Raw genomic sequence first — 21,548 nt, 5'->3', positions numbered from 1 at the left:
GAAATAATAAAACATACCTGCAACTTCTTTGCCATCCCAACCATCAAGAGGAGTCAAATTTCCCTCCCTTTGAATACAGGTACACATTAGTGACTCACTTCTAATGAACAGGTGTTGGATTTTGATGTGACTTTCCATGCTAACCATAAAACCTCAAAAAGGTAATATAGCTTTTACCTGACTCCCTTTCTTAGGGTGCTCATCTTTGGATCCCAGCCATTATGCTGTGAGAAAGTAGGGCCAGGACTGGGATGCAAAAGTGAGACACTCACCTTGAGTGAAAAATATAAGGGGTACCCAAATCTCTGTGATCAAGACAATGATACTGCAATACAATGTTTTTTATTTTTTTAAAAATATATTTATTTATTTTAGAGAGAGTGCACACACAAGCAGGGAGAGGGGCAGAAGGAGAGGGAGAGAATCTCAAGCAGGCTCCAACTCCCTGCTGAGCACAGAGGCCGATGAAGGGCTCAATCTCACCACCCTGATATCATCACCTGAGCAGAAATCCAGAGTTTGCCGCTTAACCGACTGAGCCACCCCGGCGCCCCAATACAATGTTTTTTAAAACTTCATGTGAAAAACCCATGAACAAAATATCAAAATTTTAAGAAAAGCAAGGATCCATCCAGCTCTGTACTTGTGCAACTCTCCTCACTTGCCTTACCCTAATTCCAGCCATCAGATCCTGTTTACGTAAAATCCTGACATTTTGCTCATCATGGATTTTTGCATTAGTTCCAATTTTTTTAAATGTCGTATCACAATACCATTTATCTTGATTACTATAATGGACTGAATAGGGACCCTCTCACACAAGGTTCATATACACCCAGAACTTCAGAATGTGACTTTATTTGGCAGTAGGGTCTTTGCAGATATAATTAGTTAAGATGAAGTCTACTGAATTAGGGTTGGTCTTAAACCCACTGATTGGTGTCCTCATAAGGAGAGGAAGACCTGGAGACATAGAGAGACACAAAGCAAACAAAAGGAAATGAGCCATGTGAAGACCAAGGAAAGACTGGAGTTCTGTTGCCAAAAGCCAAGGACTGCCAGGAGCCCCTAGAAGCTCGGACAAGGCAAGGCAGGATTCTTCTCTAGAGCTTTCAGAGGGAGCCTGGCCCTGACAATACTATGATTCAGGATTTCTAGGCTCCAGAACTGTGAGAATACATTTCTGCAGTTTTAAGCTACCCAGTTTGTGGTACTGTCTTATAGCAAACTGAAATAAGTACAGAAGCTCTTTTTGGGCCCCTTAAACTCTGCACCCCAGAGGAATGCCTCACTTGCTTCCCCTGGCCCCGACTAGGAGGCTTCTTTGTGGGGGGCAGGGGAGGGGCAGAGCAGCATGAATTCAATGAAACCTAAGACTTCCTGTGAAGCTATTTATACAGAATCAACTTGCTTTAGGTAAAGTAGATTTCCTGAACAGAGACTTGCTTTAAAAATTTTTTTATTACAATTAAAATTACACAAAAGCAAATCAATTCATTTCAATCAAAATAACTCATGTTTACATCGTATTTAATAAACTGTACAAAAAATACATAAACTGTTTTCACATTGTGCTTCAATCATCATCTTCTTCCTCTTCATCACTGATCACGTACTTCTTATGCTTTTTACTTGCTTTATCATCATCATCTGCTTTTCTCTTTCCAGAGGGTTCCCCTTCCTAGACAAATAAAATTTTTAAAAATCTGAAAGTCAATAGGAAATATTTCTAGGAAGGTTTATCAAAAGTAGCTCTGAGCTGAATGATCCTATGAAAACACAAAATCAAATAATTTTTAAAATAAGAACATTCACCAAATGAATAAAACCAGTGCTAGTTTCCAAATCTACAAGTACTAGAAGCATTAAAAAATGACAACTATCTAGAGCTAATTATAAACCAACTATAAAACAACCCAACTTCAGGACTGCAAGGAAGAGCTAGGAAATTATAAGCAATCTCTTGGAAGGGAGACCTTGTACATGGAGAAGGGAACTGGAAACTAGGTCTGCCCTGGGAAGGGTCAGGGCTCTCCAAAGAAGTCTGCCTGTTATAACCACTGATCCTGTTGAATATTTTTACTGTGATCAGGTGACTGATTAAACTTTTCCTCTGCTTCCTCAGCATTTCACCTCTTATCTAAAATTCAGTATTTTAGGGGCGCCCTGATGGCTCAGTTGGTTAAGGGTCTGCCTTCGGCTCAGATCATGATCGCAGGGTCCTGGGATCGAGCCCCACATCGGGCTCCCTGCTCAGTGGGGAGTCTGCTTCTCCCTCTGCCCCTCCTCCCTGCTCGTGCGCTAATAAAATCTTAAAAAAATAATAACATTCAGTATTTTAAAGACCATTAATTTTTTAAAATAATGATTTCCTATTTTGGATATACTAAAAACTCACATCATAAAGGCTTTAAAAATATTTGAAGAAGTTAAAGGTTTATTTCACAAGTCTGCATTACTTAAAATCATGTACGATGTTCTGATAGAAACAATTCAGTTTTGAATTTTTACAGATAGAACTCAATATATCAACACCTAAATAATATCAAATATTGACTAAAATGAATTGATATAAAATATGACACTGCAGAATTGCCTTCACTGGCTTCCTCACCAAAAATTAAACAGGGTGGATAGTCTGAAGGCTGAAATTGGGGAAGGCCGGGCAGCTCTCGCTATGACCCGAGAATGCTTCTGGATGTACAAGCTGGCCTATCATCTACTTTTTCTGATGGTCCCTATGACTGGCTCTTTGAGGAGCAAGATACCATCCCACACTTGCTTCCTGCCTTATTATCCCAAACGCAACCCCACAGACCTGAAGTGCCATAGGAGAATTCAAAGGAGAAGGTTATGAATCCAGAAAGAGATCCAGAAGTCCTCCTGCACTTACTTCCTAGCCAGCAACAGTAAAGTTATCCAAACAGCAAAGCGGGAATATGGATCCCGCCTTCAGGGTGTGACTAGCTCGCTGGTTTCTACTTCTATAGCCTGGAGCAAACCAAGATAACTTCCCTTCTCTCCCAACCCAACATCAGCAAAGGCAAAGAGGACATTCAATCCTACCATTGGTCTTTTCATTTATTTTCAACTGAAAGTCTTATTTTAAACACTTTACATGCAAGCCCGCTTGTGGCAACCTTCCCTACATAAACCTCAGTTTTTTCTTCAGCTCTAAACATCTTCATTTCTAAAATTCTCTAAGGAGTTTAGTTTGAGTGAACTAAAGAACTGGCATGGTACTTCCCAAAGGTGGTAGAGCCTGAAACCAAGAAAGAGACTCTTAACTACAGACAACAAACTGATGGTTACCAGAGGGGAGGGGGACAGGGGGATGGGTGACATAGGTGATGGGGATGAAGGAGGGCACTGGTGATGAGAACGGTGTTGTATGGAAGTACTGAATCATTAAATTATCTGAAACTAATACTACACTGTATGTTAATAAACTGGAATTCAAATAAAAACTTTAAAATAAATAAGTAAAAGGTGGTAGAGCCTGTCCTCAAGGATGCAGGACAGGGCCCAGCAGATTAGAGACGATCAGGGCTCTCCAAACAAGTCTAATTGGCACCAATCCTAATCCACTGTCTGGGGTAAAACGCTCCAGAATTCTGCTTGGGAAATCCTGCCAGGACTGATTTCCCCAGCAGCTACAGGCAAGCACAGTAAAGCACAGCAAAGGAATGCAGGACTTAGTGAATGGCATCCTTCAGGAGACCTCATATTGTGCAAGTAAAAACGTGGGGTTCTACTCTACTGAACTGAGCTGGAATAAATCTCAGTGCCATGTATAAATGCAACAAATGACAGAAATATTCCTCTTATTAGACTGAAGTTTGCTAACATAACCATGAATGCAAGTCCATATAAAGGAATGGCAGCACAGTTTTGAAGGAATTATCTTCCAATAATTTAAAACTAATAGTAACTAATTGTAATTGTTTTTAAAACTAACTGATTTTTCTCATACTAATAAGCCATCTCCCAGAGTTTATTTAACACAAAACATACCTAAGAATATATATATAAACAGGAGTGTCTTAAAGTATGAGAGACCAACACCAAGAATGTCAAAGGCTTCCAGGGAAATATATTCAGAATCCCTATCATGGGAAATCTTATACCAGAGGGCAAGCTGGGGCTATGCTAGTTCCAAGTCACCTATGGTCCCATAAACAGAGAGTAAGGACCTCTAACAGGTAAGGCAGGGTTGCCAAGGTGGGGAATGGAGGCTCCATGAGGGAGAGCTGGGAGAGGAACCAGACCACTGGGTACTACCTTCTAAATAATCCTTCTCAGCAGGTCACCTGCTCCATCTAAGAAAGCTGAGGACTGGTCATGATCCTTTCCTTTCCGTTGTCTTCATGTTTCTTCTACTTGGGTCTTTCCTTTTTCCACAGTTTCTCCTCTTACCCATTTTTCTACCTTCCAAGTTATATAGGTTTTCTAAAGTTGTTTACTGCTTACAAAAATAAAGGATGATAAAAAAGCTACTTTTCTCCTTTTTTGTAACTTAGACCCTGTTGGGGAAGGGAAACTAGCATTTCCTGTTCAGATACTACATGTTACCCTGCTACCCACTTCCGAATCTGTTATTATCATGCAACAACTTTGCAAGCAGCAAGCATAAATGCCATTGAAGAGATGAGGAAACAGATGCAGAAATGAGATGACTTGATCAAGGCCATACGAGTGGCCAAGATTCAATAATCCAGTTCACTATAATCCAGACTCATGCCCTTTCCCCCCATATCACAGAAAGCTCTGCTGATAATGGTGATTCTCTGGGAACTTAGAATTTGCAAGCTCTGCTGCATCTCACCCAGGCTCATGGCGTCTGGACGGGGCTTAGTGCACAAACAGCGAGAGGGACCTAGTGCAGGTCTGACACCTTACCTTCTCTCTCCCACTGCAACCCACAGCCAGGACTTGAGTAGTGAGGAGAAAGTGGCCAGGGGATGGGAGGTCCAGGCAGAAGATTTTTCTGTTGTCATGAAAGGGGAAGGGAAGGGTACAGGAAGCCCTAGCAGAGTATTAGGGTGAGGAAGAGGGTAGTTCCCATAATAGACAGTTAGGAGGCATTCACAAGAGGCATTTGTAAGTTAGGCAGTTACAGGTCTTCCCAGTCTAGAAGGAGGCTACTGGATGGATCACATTTAAAAATCTCACTTCTGAGAATACTAGAGATAAACAGAAGTTCCATGGCAAATCTCAATTTTCATTCACAGTTTCTGCTTGCCAAGAAATAAAATAGCATCTGCTTAATGAGGATTCCCGTTTGCCAACAGTGCCACATACTATAAAATCATCATTAAGGTGTTTCCTATCTAATTTAAAACAAATACATTGCAGAATAATTTGATAATTTCTGTCCAGTTATCTTCCATAGCATGCCACTTCCAACAATGACTGGGAAACATTAAATGTTGTGATTAACAATAATGCAACACAGAATTCTGCTTCACATAGGAGCCTCACGGAAGTTTATAGTTCACAGAAAACCAAAATGATCAAAATACATTAAAACCATGGATAACAGAAACACATCATCAATTTCCTTCAATATGACAAAAAATCCCTCCCTGCCATGGAAAATACCTAACAATAATGGGAAAATATAAACCAATCAGTGTGATCGCAAGAAAATAAGGCATAATCAGAGGCCAAAACTTAAGTGAAACCAAGAGATAAGTAGAGCACTAAGGCATGCTTTCTCCCTGAAGACCTTCACCAAACTGTGAACATCAGCTTTGGTTTGTATGCTCCGCGGTTGCTGAGGACAGGGGACAAAGGCCAACTGGAGCAGATTAATAGCAGACCCCAAAGGACTACATCTTTAGTATAAAGGCAAACCAGAAATAAGCCCAGGCCCGCTTCTGTGAGGCAGTGGTCAGGGAATTTTTCTGGTAAAAGGGCCAAATAATAAACATCTTAGGCTTTGGTAAGACACACGGTTTCTGTCGTAACTACTCCACTCTGCCACTGTAGCAAAAAAACATTCACAGGCAATACATAAATGAATAAGCATGCCTGGTTTCTAACAAGACTTTATTTAAAAAAAACGGTTGGCAGGGATGCTGGGTGGCTCAGTCAGTTAGGCGTCTGCCTTCGGCTCAGGTCATGATCCCAGGGTCCTGGGATCGAGTCCCGTGTATTGGGCTCCCCAGGGAGCCTGTTTCTCCCTCTGCCTGCCACTCCCCCTGCTTGCGCTCTCTCTCCCTGACAAATAAATAAATAAAATTAAAAAAAAAAAAAAAAAAAGGTTGGCAGGCTAGTGAGCTGTCATTTGCCATGAGCAAGTGTGTATGAGCCAAGCATAATATATAGAGTTACTGAATCACTACATTATACACTTGAAACTAATATAACATGGTGTGTCAACTATATTTCAACTTAAAACAAAAAGTTGGCATTCTTGACTTTCTCACATATATAAGATTGTATGTAATTGAATTCTTCAAAGAATGAATAAGATTTTGGAGGAAAAAAAACCTAGAACCAAGTAGTACGAGAAAGCTGCTTTCAGACAATGACAGTTAAAGCTACTGACTGCATCACAGAGTATCAGTCATCATTATAAAACAGAAAAAATTAATTAATTCTAGGAAAACTCATAACATCAAGTCAGAACTCTTTCTTCCAGGTAATCTAAAAAGACCTCATTCCTAGAATATACTTTAAAATGATTCCAGGTGGCTGGGGCACCTGGGTGGCTCATTCGGTTAAGCATCTGACTCTTGATTTCGGCTTAGGTCATGATCTCAGGATTGTGGGATCAAGCCCTGCCTTGGGCTCCACACAGGGTATGGAGCCTGCCTGAGATTCTCTCCACCCCACCCCACCCCACCCCGGCACTCTCCCTTCCCTCTCATAAATAAATAAATACATAAATACATAAATACATAAAAATAAATAAATAAATAAATAAATAAATAAATAAATAAATAAATAAATAAAATAAAGTGATCCTAGGTGGCTGATACCCAATGCACCTGGCAGAGGCAAATATAAATCACCTTTATAGGAACCCAACAATCTAGACACCTCAAAAATTCCCATTAATCTGAGCTAAGTAAATCAATCATTTAATCTCAGGACACACAGAGAAATAAGTCATCAAGAAACAGAGCTAGTAAATGGGCAATAAAATCACACATGTAAAGATTTCAGATTATCAGACATAAAAGACCACATATATATAGGTTTAAAACATTTAAAGACATAAAAAGGAGAAACTGGAAATATGAGTTAGGGTAAGGAGTTTTTAAAATGACCAATTTGAAAAAGAAACTACTACTAAACATTTTTTAAATGGCCAATTTGAGAAACTAAACCTCTACAGATGAAAACTAGAACAATTAAAATAAAAATTCAATGACAGATTAACAACATGAGACACAGCTGAAAGAAAGGGGCAGTGAACTAGAAGAAGGCTCTAAAGAAATATCATAGAATGCAGAGACAAAGACAAGGGAAATAGGAGAGTTGTAAAGGACAGAGAAGGAAACATGCATTTAATCAGTTTCATAAAGACAGAATGGTACAGAAGTAATATCTGAAAAATTGACTGAGAAATTTTCAGAACTGATGATGAATTCACATTTAGGAACAAATCCCAATCAGAAAAATAAAAGGTAATACCAAAGAGATATCACAGTACAATTCAAGAACACCAAAGATAAAAAAATATCTAAAAAGACTCAACTAAAAGAAATCCTGGGGATGTAAGGTACAGCATGGTGACTATAGTTAAAAATACAGTATTGAATATTTGAAAATTGCTAATAGCCTATTAGACCTTAAAGGGACCTTAAAATTTCTTACCACAAGAAAAAAAGTTTGTACCTATGTGTGGTGAATGTTACCTAGACTAACTGTGGTGATCATTATGCAATATATACAATTACTGATTCAATCATTATATTGTACACCTTAAACTAACGTTGCATGTCAGTTACATCTCAAAAAAAAAAAAAAAAAAAGACAAAATTTCTCAGCACCAGTACTCTTATCATTTGGAAAGGATACTGTTAAAAATATAAGTTAAAATACCTTTAAATTACTTTGAAATAATTTTTTATTATTTTGATAGAAACTTAATTTATTGAATTATTCAATACTATTCAAATACTATTTCATCTAAAGGGAAAAAAACAGGTTTTTCTACCATAAAAATTATTTCTATAATTTAAAAAAATATATTGAAAATAAACAAAAAGGAAAGAAAGAAGACATAAACCCCCTGATCTACCCACGCTGAATGATTTCCAGTTTCTAGTCAAACCTTGGTAGCGCAGGACCCCGCACGTTTTCTCACAGGCCTTTCCATCCTCCTTGGACGCCCTCCAGGCCCGTGTGCCCTGCAAGCTAACACTTTCTTCCACACCCAGCAAGAGGTCTCCTCTGAGCAGCCTTCCAACACCCGCCGGGGCACAGGGGTCAGACCCTCCTCTGGCCGCTCCCGCTCCTGTCACTGCATTTACCTCACTGACCTCCAGTGAAGCCTACAGACATCTGTCTGTGCTCCTGGGCTGGGAGCGGACTCGAGGACACAGGGTAAACTCCTAGCACTGAATACATTTGGTTTTACCTCATCACTGGTCAGTTTCTTCGCTTTGAGTAATCTTTGAGCCTTATCTTCTTCTGATCCCTCATCACTGTCTGACGAATAGATTCTGGCTCGTTCCTCTGAAAGCAAAGGAATGATTTGTGAGTAACTTTCAAAGACGGTGATCTGTTCATTTCTGGATTTTTCTTCTGATGAATATCTTTAGTTCCTTCTGTACATTTTTTCCAGAATAAACAAATCATTAAAACATTTTTTATTTAAAAATAAATATAAGATTTAATATGTTGAAGTGAAGCACTTATCCTCTCAAAATACAAGAATGGTTCATCCGACCAGTTTTAAGTATTAAAAAGGCTGTGTGCAAGGTCACTAAAGACACAAACACCACTACTCTTCCAGAACAAGCTACTGACACCCGAGTCATTCTTTCATGGGGGTAACTGTTAATTCCAAAATAAGCTTTGAAGATAAAAGCAAGTGGTGGCTTCCCGGTCCCGTAAAGACCATTTGTTGCCACACAGACCTTTCAAAAGGAGATGGAGATGAGTAACATTCTGCTCTGATGCCCCAGCCAAGGTGAAACTCAGGATGGAACCAAGAACAGCTGACTTTAGACCAACCCTTTCACAAGAGAACCCAGCGTCTTCCCTGGAACCGAACTTGTCAGGTTCTTAATCTCTGGTGAACTGAATATTATATATCTCTCTCCCTAAAAGCAGCCTCAATTTTTTTGTTTTTATTTAGTTTTTATGTGGTTTATTTCCACAATTAATCTTTTCTGTGGGAAATTAGCACTAAAAAAAAAGTCTCTGTACTGTCGTGCCAAAATAAACAACAGGCAAGAAGGGTGTAAGAGCTCATGAGAACAAATGCAGTCACCGCAAGGAAACGAGAAAGGAGTTTTATAGGATGGTAGAGAGGGGAAACTTGAGTGTTCTTAAAATTTGTCACTCGATGGGGACAAAACTAGGATGCATGGTCCCCCGTGGTATACCTTACATGTACTGTGCAGTGGTTCCCAAAGCTCTATCAGGTTCATCTAGAGAGGACTGGAAGTTCATTTCACAGATGGGGAACACAATATTCAGAGATATGAAGTCACTTGCCTGAAGCTGATGACTGGTAAGAATAGTAACAATGGTTTTAGGTTACGTTTATTTAGTACTCGTATGTGCCAGGTACCTGGCAAAGTACTTTACGTGTATTATGTCATTTAATTCTCAAAACAACCTCACTTTGTAAGTACTATCAATATTAATAGGTTGGTTTTTTTTTTTCTGATGGAATAACAGAAGGTAGGTATTATAACTTTCCAAAAGTCATACAACTAAAGAGTGGCAGAACTGAGAGCAGGCAGGGTCAGGTCAGGGACCAGGCCAGTCTTCTACCTCAGGTTTAGTCTGCGGGCTGTGGGGAAATCCCTGTGGGGAAATCCCAGAAATACAGTACTGTGGTTGAGACAGATGCCTCAGAAGTCAGATGACCCTGTTTCAAGAACTGTCCGCTTACCAACTATGCATCTTTGGGCAAGTTACTAAACCTCTCAAAGTCTCTGTTCCCTCAATAAGAACAAGACAGCAGTTCCCACCCTTCTGCAATGTCTAGTTCAGTAGCCCTTGAAATATATCACTCATTAACACTGGTTCCTCAAAAATAAAAAGTCCATGGGCACCTGGGTGGCTCAGTTGGTTAAGTGTCCAACTCTTGATTTTGGCTCAGGTCGTGATCTCGGTTGTGAAATCAAGCCCCAGGTCAGGCTCTGTGCTGGGTGTGGAGCCTGGTTAGGATGCTCTCTCTCTCTCTCTCTCCCCCTCCCCCCCACCCTGCTCTCTCTAAAAAAAAATAAAATATCCAGTGACTGGGCATTCAGAGTAGGCCAAATGCAAAGATAAATTCCTGAACCCCAAAATTCTGAAATTTAACTTCTGCACACTCACCTCGAATGCCCCCTTTGTATCGGTTTTTAATGGCAGCCAAGCTTATGGACTCCTCGCCTTCCTCCTCCTCATCATAGCGATCAGGTTCTAGGTAACTAGCACTCAGCCCCCGCTGGTGCTGTTTCTCTCTCATTCGGCGCTGCTGAGATTCCCTACGAATAGAAGCCCTCAAACGTTCTTCTTCTTTCTGTAAAGAAGCAAATAAAATACTGAACTTTAAAAAATGAACTAGTTTACTGCCCACTTAAACTACTTTTACTATAAAGAACATATAAATGCCCAGCCCAGGATAAACCTATTTCTGCAGTTCTCTCCATTTTACACCTGTTATCACACACAGCGATCACTTTGTGCAGTTTAGTCCTAAGGCGTGAAGGCAACACAGGGTGAAGGGGCAGAAGACTCCCTCGCGCCAACCGCCCCATCAGAACGGACACAGACATGGCCTTGGGAGCTGCATGTGGCCGTCCCCCGTGCGGCCAGCCAGAGCCCAGAGAGCAGCAACCAGCCTGAGGAACCTCGGCCATGCCCGGTGGACACCTGAGGGAGGCTGTGTCTGCTAAGCCCTGAGACAGACACCCGGCTTGCTCGGGTTCCACCGAACTATAGTGGTGCCCAGAGGTTCCTATCTGGGCCCCTCCCCCCAGAGAGCTTCCCCAGAGCTCCCGATGACAGGATGGGGAGGCGCTGGTAGGGGAGGGTCCCTGAGCCCCAGAGCAGAACAGTCACGCCCTTCCTCTGCCTGCCAATCCACACACTGGTGTTCACAAGGTAGAGACAGAATATGAGAGGACAGGGATAGTATGGCATTTCTTTGAATTCCTCATTTAATTGCTCTCTATTACTGCACACAGCTCCGCTGCTCGACATTCTATGCAGCAAATTTTTCATTAAGGTTGTACGGAGTACAGAGTAAAAGTAACTGTTGGTACAACTGGGATTAAGAACAAACTAGCTCATTCCTTATGCATTTCCATGGAAACTGGGGAAGTGGAGGAGGGCTTGGGGGAGCTTTTAGGGTGGTCCAGAGGGCTCTTCCAATAATGCTGAGACCAGAGTCTGAAGGTTCCTGTAGCTACCTTGGCTTGAGGAGAAAAGGCAGGGAAATGGAGCAAGAAGTCAGGCTCCAAAGCCAATGCACCTACACACCACTGGGCTAGGCACTACTATGAATCCGGTTTAGTTAACCTGCTTCCATGAATGAAATAGGAGAAGAGAAAGCAGGGGGCCAGGGCCAGACCATCAGCAGAGTCTGACAGTGAGATCGGTAAGAAAGGCCCGGAGGCAACCAGAGCGTCTTCGCCTCACTGTGCCCTGGTGCCCTAGGGAACGGAGTCCCATGAAGCAGGCAGGGCAACGCGTGAAATCTAGCAGGTATCAGAGAATGAAACTATTTGGCTGCATTCAGCTTCTTAAAGCAAGTGCCGCACCAAAGGACAATGGTGTCGACAACCCCCCCATCACTGAGGGACTACGCCCCAGAATACATTTGTGCCTCCCTGGCAGTGTGGCAACTCTAACAGGTAGGACATTATAAACGGATCTTCGCTCCATTCTCCTCAGGCATGTTCCCAAACTTCCCGTTTATTTTTATTCTATTTCAGACTACATCTCTAGCATTTCCATGAATTTTTAACACAGATTCTAAGCCAGACAGAGCTCACTGAATCATCTTTGAAATTCTATACCAAAGTTCAGATCCCTTCAGTCCCCCAGTCTGTTCCTGAACCGTCAGGACCTGGTGAGAAAAACCCAGGCCCTTGCGTCTGTTTTGTGACCACCGCCACATCACTCTTGTCTGGCAAATGCTTCGGGAATGGATCCAGCTCCCTGTTCATGCCGGCACGTGAGAGAAAAGGTGCGTCAGTAAGAGATGAGAAAGTTTTGGGAAATGCTATTCTTAACATACAGCTATACCTCATTTTATTGTACTCTGCAGATACTGTGTTTTGTTCTGTTTTGTTTTTTTACAAATTGAAGGTTTGTGGCAACCCTGAGCCATGCAAGTCCATAGGCATAATTTTTCCAGCATCATTTGCTCACTGTGTTTCTGTATCATATTTTGGTAAATTCTTACAGTATTTCAAACTTTTTCATTCTATTTGTTATGGTGATCTCTGATGAGCGATTATGACTTGCTGAAAAGGTCAGATGATGGTTAGCAAAAAGAGTTTTAAACTAAGGTATGTACTTTTTTTAGACATAATGCTATTGCACACTATGGTGTAAACATAACTTTTATATGTACTGGGAAACAACAAAAAAATCATTTGATTCACTTTACTGTGAAATTCACTTTATTGCAGAGGTCTGGAACCAAACCAACAGTTTCTCTGAGGTATGCCTATACCAAAAGTCCCAGGATAAAGCTTAGCCAACGTACCTTAATCATTTCAGTGCGCTGGCACTCAGGATCACGACCAGCCATTGGTAAGATTCTAATCTTCTGTGTCTTTGAGCATCTATCTGCAAGTGACAGGGTCATCTTTCTATGTGTGGCACTGTCTGTAGAGTGAGGTCTGCAGGAAATGAATAAAAATGCCTGTTTACCACATATATCTGTGAACCAGTCATATCATCAACATCACAAAAACAAGCTACCAGAGACCATTTCCTATTCTCTAGAAAAAAATAGGCAGGAACACTCAACTACATATACTAGGTGAGGGATTCCAAACTTCACTCTGTGGCTCACTGAAACATTCTTATCTTACAAGTAAAGTAAAAAAACAAAAGCTCGAGTAAAAAAGTCTTTGCAAGGCACAATCACCCTCCAGAATCAGTAAATACATAGATTCGAGGAGCATTTCCTGAAAACTAAGTGCCAAGCAACGTGCTTTGTGTTCTACAGGTTAAATGACTTCCCGGTCACAGCTACTCTGTAATTATTAAATTTTATGTATCAGGGAAGTGGGAGGCAGAGAGGTTGAGAAAGTTGCACAGGGTCACACAAAGGGAAATGAGACAGAAATACATGTCTATCTGATTCTGAAGCCTCTACTTCTGACCACTACAATTCTCAAAAAGCTAAGTCATAACCAAGATCATTGTGCCCTCTTTAAAGATAAACATTACCCAAGGAGGATGATCTGCTTCGAATCAAGAAAGGAAAAATACAAACATTTCAGAGTAGTGCCTACCAGTCTAAAGATGGGGAATGCTCTCACCAGCTGACCTGAGTGTCCTGGGCTGCTTGGGGGACACAAACCTGGAGAGGTACTGGGTGCAGCAGCCTCAAGAAGGGGATGACCCCAGCCTTCGCACCCAACTCATTGCCTTTCCTCTGATTGCATGCACACTACCAACCTCGTTCTCAGTTAGTCTTCCAGATCAATCTTATTAAAACAAACAAACAAAAAGACACACTGACCAGCAAATGTTCTAGGCCCCCTGGCAGTTATAGTACTCCCTGGAATTAATAAATTAACACTGTGGCTTACGTAACAGTCTCTTGTAAGTTTGACCATCATGACCCGGTTTCCCTGTGAAACAGCAATTTTTAGTGCACATGACACAACAGCCTTTGAACCTTCAGAGCTGAGAACCATACCTTGGTCTTTGGTGAACTATACAGAAGGTTATGTCAGTCAGGAGTCAAGTATTTTGGACGATATCTATATTCACTGCTTTTACTGTAAAAATAGTAGTTGATAATAGTTACCTGAATGTGAGTTTGGTTTTAAAAACGGCTTGTCCCTGTAGACCAGTACCTTGTCTTATAAAAAGATGGTTGTGATCTCCCTGTAGTGGAGCTTTGTAAACATCAAACACTTCGTTGCCTAAATGCAGAGACATGCTGAAAAGAAGGAACACTTCACATGTTAAAGTTATAAAGCTTTCATTCTATCATTTCACTTTACTTAAATTGTGATTCAACTGCTACTTTCTCTCCTTACACAGAGTTCAGAAGGGAAGAAAAAAGGTGGCATGATGTGAGAAACCACCTACACAGAGTAACAAAGCGGGGGGGATGCAAACAAAGCATGTTGAGAAGGAAAGCGTGCTCTGATGGGTACTCATTCTCTACCACTTTCCCAGTGAAAGGTACTTTTTCTAACTTGTCACCTGAGAGTGAGCAGTGTGCGATGAGGAGGGGAGCTGGTCTAACATTTCCAAACTACTATGCTGTGGCAGGACAGAATGATCACATTTTCGGCCTAATTCTAATGCCTTTCACCAGCCTGTCCGACCCTCAACTACCTATCTACTTCTCTCAGGTCTTCTGTGCAATGTCAGAGACCAAGCAATGGAAACACTTTAATAAGACGTATCCCCCAAACAAGGTTTTCTTCTAAAGTCTGACCCCTCCTAGCCACATTCTAGGTATTTCAATGCTCTTCAAGGCATTTTGGGCTTACCTCCCATCTGACCACTTGACAATCCGAGCATTGCTTTCTTTGATTTCATTTCCTTCCTCATCCCGGCGTATCCTCCATCTTATCGTATTTTCTACCTGGTTCAAAACACAAGTGCCTTAGAATGCTGTAGTTTATGCTTCTTTTCTCCTCAAAAGACACATAATCATAGAATTTCTGTCACACACTTAGTGACAGAAAAACAGACAACACTGAAATCCTCTTGTTTTAATCATCTAGAAATGTTGAATAAATTAACAACAGAAAAAACAGTTAGCTTAACTTCTGAACTCCTAGTGCTGGAATCACAAAGGAAGCTGAGTGCCAGAGCATTTGAGCTAATGCTAAATCCGTAGTAGCCCTGGGATATGTTAAGAAAGAACTCATAGTAAGAGCTATGAGGACAGGAAATAAGATTTGAGACCACAGGAAGTAGCAATTTAGAACCTGAGGCTCCCTCTATAAAGCAGGTTCTCTCACAGAGCTAACAACCTAATAAATATGGGACAAAAAGCCTCTGCCCAGGGAAATAGGGAAACTCCCAAAATATGGGGAAGGAAAATACAGCACCCTAGGAAGATTTAAAACCCAGGTCTTTGAGGAGGTTTAGAGTCTAACTTTATCTTGATTGCATATGGGGGAAATACCAGGCAGGTCTGGAAAACATTCAAGAGCTTCTAAAATGAAAACCTATTGAAATTAAAAACTCATTGGGAATGGGGTATCTGGGCAGCTCAGTCAGCATCTGACTCTTGATTTCAGCCCAGATCATGATCTCAGGGTTCTGAGATCAAGCGCCATGTTAGGACTCCACACTCGGTGGGGAGTCTAATTGAGATTCTCTCTCTCTCCTTTACCCCCTGCTCCTCCTTCCCACCCCCAATCACTCTCTCTCTAAAATAAATAAATAAATCTTTAAATGGTAAACTAGTCTTCAACAAACAGGAAAGAATATCCAATAGAAAAAAGACAGTCTCTTCAACAAAGTGGTGTTTGGAAAATTGGACCGCAACATGCAGAAGAATGAAACAGGACCACTTTCTTATACCATACACAAAAATAAATTCAACCATGAGAGACGATGGACTCTGAAAAACAAACAGGGTTCTGGAGGGGAGGGGGGTGGGAGGATGGGTTAGCCTGGTGGTGGGTATTGAGGAGGGCACATTCTGCATGGAGCACTGGGTGTTATGCACAAACAATGAATCATGGAACACTTCATCTAAAACTAATGATGTAATGTATGGGGATTAATATAAGAATAAAAAATAAATAAATAAGTAAATTCAAAATGGATAAAAGACCTAAATGTGAGACAGGAAACCATCTAAATCCTAGAAGAGAACACAGGCAGAAATACCTTTGATCTCGACCACAACAACTTATTAGACACGTTGCCAAAGGCAAGGGAAACAAAAGCAAAAATGAACTATTGGGACCTCATCAAGATAAAAAGTTTCTTCGTAGCAAAGGAAACAATCAACAAAACTAATAGGAAGCCTACAGAATGGGAGAAGCTAACTGCAAATGACTTATCTGATAAAGGGTCAGTATCCAAAATCTATAAAGGACTTACCAAATTCAACATCCAAAAAACAAATAATCCATTAAGGAATGGGCAGAAGACATAAACAGACACTTTCCCCAAAAAGACATCCAGATGGCTAACAGACACATGAAAAGATGTTCAACATCACTCATCATCAGTGAAATGCGAATCAAAACCACAATGGGGTATCATCTCACACCTGTCAGAATGGTTAAAATTAACAACACAGGAAGTAACAGGTGTTGGCGAGGATATAGAGAAAGGGGAGCCCTCTTACACTGTTGGTGGGGATGCAAATGTGCAGCCACTCTGGAAAACTTCTTAACTTAAAAAAGTTAAAAAATAGAACTATCTGGGTGCCTGGGTGGCTCAGTTGGTTAAGCAACTGCCTTTGGCTCAGGTCATGATCCTGGAGTCCCTGGATTGAGTCCCGCATCGGGCTCCCTGCTCGGCGAGGAGCCTGCTTCTCCCTCTGACCCTCCCCCCCTCATGTACTCTCTCTCATTCTCGCTCTCTCAAATAAATAAATAAATCTTTAAAAAAAAAAAAAATAGAACTATCTTACAATCCAGCAATTGCACTACTAAGTAGGTTACAAGGGGTATCGAAGGGGTACATGCACCCTGACAATTATAGTAGCATTATCAACAACAGTCAAACTATGGAGAGAACCCAAATGTCCACTGACTGATGAATGGATAAAGAAGATGCAGTATATCAGGACGCTTGGGTGGCTCAGTCGTTAAGAGTCTGCCCTCGGCTCAGGTCATGATCCCAGGGTCCTGGATCGAGCCCCGCATCTGGCTCCCTGCTCGGCTGGGGGCCTGCTGCTCCCTCTACCTCTCCCCCTGCTTGTGTTCCCTCTCTTGCGGTCTCTGTCAAATAAATAAAATCTTAAAAAAAAAAAAAAAAAAAGACGCAGTATATATACACACACATACACATGATGGAATATTATTCGGCCATCAAAAAGAATGCAATCTTGTCATTTGCAACGACATGGATGGAGCTACAGTATATAATGCTAAGTGAATTAAGTCAGAGAAAGACAAATACCATATAATCTCACTCATATGTGGAATTTAAGAAAGAAAACAGATGGCATATGGGAAGGGGGTAAAGAAAAAAATGAGAGAGGGAAACAAGCCTTAAGTGACTTAACAACAGGGAACTGAGGGTTGATGGAGGGAGGGAGGTAAGAGATGGACTAGATGGGTGATAGGTATTAAAGAGGGCACTTGTTGTGATGAGCACTGGGTGTTGTACTTAAGTGATGAATCACTGACTTCTACTCCAGAAACTAATACTGCACTACATATAAACAAAATTTTTTAAAAAGTTAAAAAATAAAAATAATAAATCTTTAAAAAACAAACAAAACTCAATGGGACTGGGGTGCCTGGGTGGCTCAGTCATTTAGCGGCTGCCTTCAGCTCAGGTCATGATCCCAGGGTCCTGGGATCGAGCCCCGCATCAGGCTCCCTGCTCAGCGGGAAGCCTGCTTCTCCCTCTGCCACTCCCCCTACTTGTGTTCCCTCTCTCGCTGTGTCTCTGTCAAATAAATAAATAAAATCTTAAAAAAAAAAAAAAACCCAAAACTCAGGGGCGCCTGGGTGGCTCAGTTGGTTAAGCGACTGCCTTCGGCTCAGGTCATGATCCTGGAGTCCCTGCATCGAGTCCCGCATCGGGCTCCCTGCTCGGCAGGGAGTCTGCTTCTCCCTCTGACCCTCCCCCATCTTGTGCTCTGTCTCATTCTCTCTCTCAAATAAATAAATAAAATCTTTAAAAAAAACAAAAAAAAAACACCCAAAACTCAATGGGACTACCAGGAAAATATAGCACGTTAAACGCATGTAGTTTATCACTGCTGCATCCTGGAAACCCACTGAAATGCCAATGAAGAAATTAAAAAAGGATTTACTCACAAGGATAAAGAGAATGTAAATCAAGATGGCAACAAAGTCAACATTTTGAAAACTGACAGATCTAAGCCCATGCTTCCCTATGCCTATTCCCCAAACATCAACCTGAAAAGCAGCGGCTCCCTTTCCCACTTAGATTTTCTAGATCCCCACTGTTAGCTGTGATTGTCTTTGCAACAGGGTCCTAATGGTTCTCTTCCAGTTTTTCCCCCTTTCCTCTTTACTCCTCACTAAACAAACACTATGAGGGCGCCTGGCTGGCTCAGTTGGAAGAGCATGTGATTCTTGATCTCAGGGTTGTGAGATCGAGCCCCACATTGGGTGTAGAGATTACTAAAATAAACTAAAAAATAAATAAATAAAAAAAATAACCATGAAGCCGGCTGATGAAAAAAATCAAATTCATTAATTAAATATGACATCATATCTGAGACTGTTTCGAAAGTCTGGATAAGGTGTGGTAGGGAATATAGATGAAGCAAGACTGTCCAACCTGATAACCACTGCAGTGAGTGATGGGTACATGAGAGTTCATTATACGGTTCTCACTATATTTGTAATGTGTTTAAAATTTTCCTTAATAAAAGGATAAAAACAATCTACACTATTCCTACTCTCCCTCTCACACAAAAAATATGCACACACATATAGGCCATTAGTGACTGAGAAGCCATTTTGAAAAATGCTATTATATAAAATGTTTCAAATTAGGGCGCCTGGGTGGCTCAGTTGGTTAAAATGTTTCAAATTATAATAATGCTAGGACAGGATATACTGCTAGGTCTTACCCTATTGGGATGAAAGACACAGTAAAGTAGCTTTAAAGATGGAGGACCTACAGAGATACATAAATAATAAGGAACCAGGTATAGTTTATTTTTAAAATTAATTAAATTTTTTTTTAGTACTCTCTATACCCAACGTGGGGCTCAAACCCGCAACCTCAAGATCAAGCATCGCTTAACTCTTCCGACTGAGCCAGCCAGGCACCCTAGTTCCTTATTCTTCAAAGAATTAATTACACCACCGACTGACTCTCTAAGAACAGTCTTCCTAGGGGCACCTGTGTGGCACAGTCAGTTCAGCATCTGACTCCGTTTTGGCTCAGGTCATGATCTTGCAGTTGTGAGACTGAGCCCCCACGTCAGGCTCTGCACTCAGTGCGGACTCTGTTTCAGATTCTTTCTCCCTCTCCCCCACCCCTCCCTTCCCCACTTGTGTTCTCGCTCTCAAAAATGAATAAATAAAATCTTAAAAAAAAAAAAAAAAGGAACGCTCATCCTAGTCTCAGGAACATCACTCAAGAAACAAAGCGTCCAGGGTTATTTTCCATCACACACCAAGGCTTTAAAAAACAGCAGTCTGTTACACATCGACCTTTGGTACTCTAAACACCAAGGTTTATGTATATATTTTTAAAGAGTATTTATTTAAGGGGGGCAGTGAGCACATGAGCAGGGGGAGGGGCAGATGGACAGGGAGACAAGCAGACTCCCCGCTGAATGGGGAGCCCAATGTGGGGCTCAATCCCAGGACACTGAGATCATGACCTGAGCTGAAATCAAGAGCAGGATGCTTAACCGACTGAGGCACCCAGGTGCCCCTAAGCACCAAGGTTTTGGTGAGAGAAATGAGAATCTTTCTAATCTTTGATGCCTATACTAGTCTGATATTATATGGCCTGAAAATAGACATATTGATATTTGCTGCACCCTAATAGAAGGTAAAGCAGAAATGCAAAAATCAATAAAGAGTAAATGAGGAACATTTTTTTTTTTAAAGATTTTATTTATTTATTTGACAGAGAGAGAGACAGTGAGAGAAGGAACACAAGCAGAGGGAGTGGGAGAGGGAGAAGCAGGCTTCCCGCAGAGCAGGGAGCCTGATGCGGGGCTCGATCCCAGGACCCTGGGATCATGGCCTAAGCCGAAGGCAGACGCTTAACGACTGAGCCACCCAGGCGCCCCTACCACATTAATTTATATAAATGATGAGAAATAATGAAAAGCAGAATATCAAAGGCACTGAAACAGGCATGAAAAACTCATACTGTTAACCCTATATCAATAGATACACATGCTTGAAGGAAAAATATAAGCGGGTGAGCTAATGGGGAAAGAGAAGAGGCAAGGAAAAGGACAGCAAAAAATAAATAATAGTCTAAGAACTACGCCTATTAATTCTGTGTCCTGGAGCAAGTTATTGGTGTCTATGAGAGGAAGGAGTAGTGGGGGGGGGGGAAGATGAAGGAGTAGTGAAATTTCACTGAAAAGCTTTGGAAGCCCACGCACTTTGGATAGAAACCATCTCGTATAAGGTTCTTTAGATACTTGTAGATCTATCACACTTGAAGAGATGGAATTATTCTAAAAATTCAGTCCCTGAATTCTAAGAATGCCAGACTGTTACTTCTTAACATTCAAACACCATATACAATATCCACTGAAAAAATGAAGTATTTACAGGAAATCTTTTGGATTTAAGAATTCAAAAAGCATAGCTCCAATTATAATACCACGAGTTCAACTGCTTCTCATTCTCTGGTACAACTCAGCTTTAAAGCATCTGCTTAACCTACATCTTCCTTGATTAAAGATTAGAGGTCCTTCACGGACAGACAGCTAGTATAAGGTATCAAAGAGAAACATTAGTAGGAATGTAGTACAATAAAAATCTCTCCTAATAGTCAAAAAGAGCAACTGGAAGGCACTAGGAGTAGATTCTCCTTTTGTCTACGATCCTTCTATCACAGATCAAGGAGCCTGAAGGATTTCCTCTTGCAGGAAGTTGCTAGAACATGACCCACAGTACACACGGAGGTAGTCACTGTAAACACCAAACCACAGTGCTACTCACTCCAAAGGAAGAAACTAGTAATCTGTTTAAAGCATCAAAATAGTGTAACAGTGGAAAAGATGGAAAAATGCTACTTTTACAGAGAAAAAGCTATATATTTTCTTCCTATGAATATTCTGAAAAGACAATTTGTTTGTAAAACAAAAGACATAAAAAAATCTTTTTTAAAAGCTCAAGTCTCAAGTGACTATCCCCAGGCTTTATTTTACAAAAGAAAAAACTAAATGAGTACAGACTGGAAGAGTACCTTTAATTTTAACCTGGTTCGACCTTCTTCGTCCAGCATTTCCTCATCTTCAAATTCATCTTCATAATACTGAGGGTCAAAAGGTCTACAAAATGTTTTTAAAATAAACT

At 41.0% G+C, this 21,548-nt stretch overlaps 1 protein-coding gene across 2 annotated transcripts in view; it reads right to left on the bottom strand.

Moving 5' to 3' along the window:
- Nucleotides 1–1,442: 1,442 nt before the first annotated feature.
- Nucleotides 1,443–21,548, bottom strand: part of LEO1 (LEO1 homolog, Paf1/RNA polymerase II complex component) — a 38,195-nt gene continuing 18,089 nt past the window's right edge. For both annotated transcript variants that reach the window (XM_064570467.1, XM_064570468.1), the window contains exons 6-12: nucleotides 21,439–21,523; nucleotides 14,868–14,962; nucleotides 14,171–14,305; nucleotides 12,893–13,028; nucleotides 10,510–10,696; nucleotides 8,594–8,691; nucleotides 1,443–1,681 (exon numbers count right to left, since the gene is read on the bottom strand). In XM_064570467.1, the coding sequence (XP_064426537.1) occupies nucleotides 1,577–1,681; nucleotides 8,594–8,691; nucleotides 10,510–10,696; nucleotides 12,893–13,028; nucleotides 14,171–14,305; nucleotides 14,868–14,962; nucleotides 21,439–21,523 (841 nt within the window). In that variant the 3' untranslated portion in view covers nucleotides 1,443–1,576. The remainder of the gene's footprint in view (nucleotides 1,682–8,593; nucleotides 8,692–10,509; nucleotides 10,697–12,892; nucleotides 13,029–14,170; nucleotides 14,306–14,867; nucleotides 14,963–21,438; nucleotides 21,524–21,548) is intronic.

This window comes from Mirounga angustirostris, unplaced genomic scaffold (genome assembly GCF_029215605.1).
Source record: "Mirounga angustirostris isolate CCGP_5_RB_7025 unplaced genomic scaffold, mMirAng1.0.hap1 SCAF_9, whole genome shotgun sequence".
NCBI lineage: Eukaryota > Metazoa > Chordata > Mammalia > Carnivora > Phocidae > Mirounga > Mirounga angustirostris.
Note: the sequence above shows the minus strand (reverse complement) of the source record. Positions and strands in the feature narration are given on the sequence as shown.